We start from the raw sequence: 5,763 nt of genomic DNA, 5'->3' as shown, positions 1-5,763 counted from the left end.
CATTATTTATTTTCAGGCTCCATTAAATGCAAAAACTAAATCGCTAAGATAAAAAACCAACCTAAAAACCAGAAAGAAAGAACAAGGGGAGAAACGGGCAAATTATAAGTTAAGAATTCACAATTTCCCATGCAAAGAGAAAAAGCGAAAATTGACTAAATGTGACGTGCGTCTCTGCATGAAAGGGTCCATTTTTGGACCCTGGCTTTTGTAAGGATTCTCATATACTAGTACTACTCAACATATTCAAACCAAGAATGATCCAAACATATTAAAGTAAAGAAGCTAACGTAAAGTTAAAGACAAATTAAAGTACATAGGTTTTCAAGTCTGAATTATCCAAATTTCAGATTTGCAGTCAGGTTAGTGGCCCCTTATTACCAGCAAAATTGAGAAAAAAAAATTCACTAGACAATAAGAAAGTGGAACCAAAGATTATTACAGATTGACATGTCATTTTAGAGTGCCACAGTACCATATGTAATTACATTCCTTTATATGATGACATTCCAATAAAGAAACTGACAATGCATATATGTGAGAGAAAGCACAGTTCTGCTTTGTGCTTTCTACAGAATTTCAATAGTACTAGTTTTTAAATTGTAATCAACACTTCCCTTCCCCTTTTCAGTGACAATCCACAAACATACAAACTCATGAATATATAACCAAAAAAAAAAATGTAGAGAGCAATAGAAATAAGTATCCAAGCAAAGTGTGATTCCTTTTTCTTTTCAGAAAAACATATACTTTTCAGTAATGTCATTGATGTCCACTCCTTACCCCCTAAGATATATACCCACAGCTCTCCTTATTTGTGTGTGGCAATAAATACACGCCAAAGTTTCTTTTTCTTCAAATAGAATGAAGGACAAAAAGAAGACTAGGCCTACCACCCTAAAGAATAAAGTGTGGAAGAAGTCTATCTGTGCATAAACTTTTATCACATTTTGTATCACAATGATTTTAGTTTTTCCTCAAAAGAGATGAGAATGCACCAGAACCAATTCTTCGCTTAACCATAGCACCTTCCTCAAGAGTCTGTCCGTGTGTCCTGTATGAAAATGAATTGAGAGAAGAGTGAATAATGATAAATCTTTAATGGTTTAACAGAAACATATATTATTTGCGCTATACGTTCATTTTTTTAGAGAATTATCACCTGAAACAACCATATCCTGGCATTCAGAGCTAAGCATTTCCAAGAATTGTGTTTCTGAATCTTGATCTTGCTTGTCTGTTCCTATTTCCATATATTTCAACAAAAAACCTTCTTTAATCTGGCAGAACTGCTCTGCTCTACGCCTGCAAAATTTTCTTAAGCAAATTAGCATAGGGTCCTTACGATATCTTGAAGATAAACAGAAGTGCTTTTCATCACTCTGATTACTGGCGTGACCACGTTAACCAGTTAAATTCTACTTTTAAGCGGCAGCACAATTGTAATTTTTATCTGACCAAAAAAAAAATAAAGAGTTTTACCTGACTTGAGGTAGAAAACCTGCAGATTTATCATACAGCATTATCATCCCTTCTGAAGTCCTCACATTTTGCAGATTCCTGTTTAGAAGTGCTGAATTTTAATTTTAAGTGGTCAAAGAATAATTCTATCTATGTTACTTAGTTAAAAATTAAAAATAAAATAGAAACTCACCTGCTTAGAATCTTCCTCTAAATTTTGCAGCATAAGCTCCAAAACTCCAAATCTTGACTGTGTAACCTAAAGCATCTGCTGATTCAGAAAGAGCGGTGATGTTAACTAATGAAAAATATTTAAGTATGAGATCTTACAATCCAGAATCCCAAATACAGAAGCCGACATAGAAGGAGAGCATACTTAATATGGAGTTTATGAGATAGGATACTTCATCAAATATTCTGTGTCTTAGTAGTAATGTCCACCATATCCATATGAATGGGGCAATAACTCTTCAACTTCAACCCTAGAGCTAGCGTAGCTCAAACTTTTCTTGATACGATGGCGGTTGATGGACTCAACCTCTGCCAAGAATATACTATAAACTGGTCTATGGTCCGAGAATCTAGACTCTCCACGAACATAAGATATTTGATGCAGGCCTCGACCATACCATAATATGCGATCACACCTTCATTCAAAAGTCACAAGTTTTAGGGGTCCAGATATGCAACATGAACAAATAAAATTATGAGCACAAGGTAGGAGAGAACTTGTGCATTATGCACAAAAAAACAAAGTGATAGGTGCATGTATGTTCATTTCATTTTGCAGCTGCTATTTGTTAGAAGGATTACCAAGCAGGGGTTCTTCGTTTCTCTTTTGGGTGTGTGTCCTCTCCTGCATATCTATCTGAATTACTTGAGTACTTGTATGTCGGAGGGAAGTATATTCTTCCTTCACTCCATCCATTAAAAACACGTCCCATCCTCTGCTCTATCCGCAGCTGTTTGGAAAAACAAAAGTTACAATTGATGAGCTGGTTGATTATGTGACTTTAAAATCTGGAAAAAAAGAAACTGAAGGAAAGGAGAAAATTGCTTGCGGAATATGAATAAAATACCTGATCATTATCTAACAGCACCCTCCAATTGCGCATCTCTACCAGTGCCTTGGCAGTTCGGTAAGACAAGGCAATCCGATAGTTCAAATCCCCAAGCCATATGATTCGGCTTCATAAGCACAAAACTAAAGTTAGGAACGAAACGAGACAAAAACCAACTTCAGGGCAAACAAATAAATAGACTTGCAAGATATAAGCAAGGGCTTTACTCGTGCTCGAGGATTGTTTGAGGAGAGTTGTCATCCCCAAAGCCATGAACCCTTGGAAACCTTGTTTTCTTTAGAATCTCCAAGACATCAGAGTTTCTCCGGAGCTCATCTCCCTCTTTCTGTCCAGATGTTAAATGACTACAAATGAAGCAGAAGCTTGTTTGGTGCAGTGACATGCTAACTGAGATTGAGCCCTGAAAATACAGACGGAATTAGCACTTGTGCACATTGTAAGCAATCAAAAACTTTGACAAAGATTCCATTGAAGGATCTATACCTTGTTCCCTAGATAACCCATTAATCCTCTACCAACACAAGACACTTTCAGGTTGCGAACATCGTCTCTTAGTTCACTTCTAATCCAGATAGTAAGAAATATTCCAACCATTTGCTTACTCGCAACAAGACAGTATCTTGATTGCAGTGGCTGCCTGTCTCTGTCCTCTAAAGAGATGGAACCACTATATGAAATCGGGGAACAATGGGTCGTAATAGGTGAATCATCTGGACCGTTTTCATCATCAGAGGAACCGCCCCATTGGGCGTATGGGTCGTAATCACTTGGCCTTCCCCCAAACACACCTCTATCACAAACACTAAATCGCCGATCAAGTTGAGCCCGTGGCATTGACATTTCGCTCTCCATTACTCTCATGCTACGGCTTAATGTCTGAAATGAGCGACGATGGAAGAAAGACGAGGCTTGTTCTCTTGCCGATCCCTCAAAGTCAGCATCTAGTTCAACCACAGGATTAGGAACTGGAGAGGGTGTACGATAACCACCACCACTTGTTCCAGGAAGACTGTTGAGAGTTTTTCGGATGAGTGCTAGCCATTTTCTAGCCGGACCATTATCTTCTGTCCCCAAAACATTACCAGCATTCAAAGGAACAATTTCTTGAAACCTAACAACTCAAATAAATAAGAATCATAAGTATCTTTGTTCACTACTTACTAAAAATTGTTCTAAACATAATCATAGGTTGTTTACTCACCCGAGAACATAGATGTCAGCAGGAGGTGAGGTATGGAGCCAATCATCAAGATTTAAATTATTCGGTGGAGATTTTCCAGCCACATTCCATGTAGCTACAAAGATCCTGTGCCAAAATACATACATACATACATTCAGGGGATATGCATACTTAATAAGAAAACAGCTCAAATTGGATTTAAAAAGAAAAACTCACCGGTAGTTATCCACATCTGTAACCTCTGAAGTGTCGAGGTCAATCTTATTTCGATGAAAACGATCAGCATTCCTTCTCCCTGACTTGTCTATAAGTTTTTTTTCTTTTAATTAAACAACACAAAATATGCAGATTCAGAAAGGGGGCAAACCAATTAAAAAAGCAAAAAAAGAAAAATTTAAAAGGAATATTATTGATACTAAACCTGTTTTACTTTTTTTCTTGTTAGTGGAAGCCTGCCTCTCTAAGAAGTTGTTCCTCCATTCATTATCAACACCTGAAAAAGAATGGACATAAAGTTGTTTAAAGCTGTGTCATTTTTGTTGGTACAACGTATAACCCACATATTAGAAAAATCAAAGAAAGAATACACAACCTAAAACCTAGGAAAATAATAGGCAACTCCAATTCAGAAAAGAACAAAACAATGAAATAGATCTCAAGATGCAAATGAAAATGGCAGACTTATTAGATTCCAAAGACTAGTATACAAAAGCATGCAAGTGATTAATTTGTTTGTTAATTAGAAAGTAAAAACTCCAAGAACCAAAAAACTCAAAAATACAATTTCAGATTTAAATAAAAATGAATCAATTACCTCCATAGACAATATCATCAGCTTGGAAATCCTCAGCTTTGCTCTTGATATTGAACCATTTCTTTACCAGACTCTTGGGCCAAGAGAACTTCACTCAAAACACAAAATTTTAGCAAATTTTGGGAAGAAAAAAACAAATGCACAAAACAGCTATCACTTGACATTGTTGAAAAAACAAACCTTGTTTTTTTTACAGCTCCCATCTCTCATTGTTTCATAAAGATTGAATCTTTCTAGTCCTTGTTGCTGTACAGATTGAAATTTCTGGCTTTTTGCCCAGAATGGATTTGAATAAAGATCAACAAATACACTAATTTCTCCAACAATCACTCAACTTTGGGATTTTGTTTTCAATTCAGTGGAGTTGCCAAGATCAAGAATCAATAAAAAAAAAAAGCAGCAATCTTTGAGCATAAAACACAGAACATTTGACAGATTATAGTCAAATAGGGACCAGAGTTTCATCAAGTAATGAAAAGAAAACGATTTTGGATAAGGAAGATGTGACATTTGTTACACATTGTAAAATGCTTGAGTATCAAAACACAAGTAGAAATCAAAGAACCCCACTTGAGATAATTGACTTTGTTTCTCTTTCACAAAATGAACTATTGGATTCAAGAAAATGTTAAAGAGAGAGGTTTGTGGGACTATGTAAATGTTCTATTTTCAATACCTCGTTGAGGGTAACAAGGCAAAGTATCAAATTTGAAGGGAATAAAGTGCAGAGGGGAGCAAAACACTACAGAGGCTTTTTGCCTCAAAACGGCAGTCTTATTACCACACTCTCTCCCTTTAATATAAAATCCCAAAACAAGATTGTATAGCTTAGAGTAAAAAAGAAATGTTATTTGAGGTGAAATAGTATTTTTAACGGCTTATAAAGGGCTTTTTATTGGGTTTTGGAGAAGCTAAGATAGGCTTTTTTTCCTAGTGTTGGATACTACTAATATGGCAATTGTTTGAATCTCCAATGTTGATTTTTGGGTTTTAGAAAAATGTAATGTTGAGGTGGCTTATTTATTTCTTTCTCAAATTTCGTAGCAATGCACCCTCTTCTCTATTCTTTGGTTTATGTAAACTCAAAAAACAAAAGAACAAAGTGTTGGTTTGTTACTTTGTTTAACAAAACCAGAGGGGTTTGTTTTTGCTCAACTTAAACTTTGTGTCTTGAGAAACCAAGGCATTTGTCCCTTTTTCGGGGTTTCTGTTTTTAAAACATTTCA

General features: G+C 35.8%; 1 protein-coding gene across 3 annotated transcripts; it reads right to left on the bottom strand.

The window, feature by feature from the left end:
- Positions 698–5,516, bottom strand: LOC109231083 (type I inositol polyphosphate 5-phosphatase 4-like). Of its 3 annotated transcripts, none has more exons than XM_019396641.1 (14): positions 4,718–5,516; positions 4,538–4,625; positions 4,145–4,216; positions 3,940–4,042; positions 3,745–3,849; positions 3,027–3,654; positions 2,750–2,943; positions 2,541–2,649; positions 2,275–2,423; positions 1,838–2,108; positions 1,655–1,732; positions 1,483–1,560; positions 1,163–1,305; positions 698–1,054 (listed from the first exon to the last, which is right to left on the bottom strand). In XM_019396641.1, exons 1-10 carry the CDS (start codon positions 4,745–4,747, stop codon positions 1,886–1,888), a joined length of 1,701 nt encoding a protein of 566 aa, XP_019252186.1. In that variant the 5' UTR covers positions 4,748–5,516; the 3' UTR covers positions 698–1,054; positions 1,163–1,305; positions 1,483–1,560; positions 1,655–1,732; positions 1,838–1,885. The 3 variants fall into 3 exon arrangements, with proteins under 3 accessions (XP_019252186.1, XP_019252195.1, XP_019252178.1); XM_019396650.1 differs by having other exon boundaries at positions 1,483–1,573; positions 1,655–1,729; XM_019396633.1 differs by having other exon boundaries at positions 1,655–1,729.

The sequence above is a fragment of the Nicotiana attenuata genome, chromosome 1, assembly GCF_001879085.1.
Source record: "Nicotiana attenuata strain UT chromosome 1, NIATTr2, whole genome shotgun sequence".
In the NCBI taxonomy this organism is placed as follows: Eukaryota; Viridiplantae; Streptophyta; class Magnoliopsida; order Solanales; family Solanaceae; genus Nicotiana; species Nicotiana attenuata.
Note: the sequence above shows the minus strand (reverse complement) of the source record. Positions and strands in the feature narration are given on the sequence as shown.

Bases quoted from the DNA above. Each gene is read 5' to 3' on its own strand.
- LOC109231083 (XM_019396641.1), bottom strand. From the start codon at position 4,747: ATGAGAGATGGGAGCTGTAAAAAAAACAAG. The intron at 2,650-2,749 runs GTAAAGCCCTTG...GTGCTTATGAAG, and splicing joins CAAACAATCCTCGAGCACGA to CCGAATCATATGGCTTGGGG. The intron at 2,109-2,274 runs GTAATCCTTCTA...TTTTGAATGAAG, and splicing joins AAACGAAGAACCCCTGCTTG to GTGTGATCGCATATTATGGT.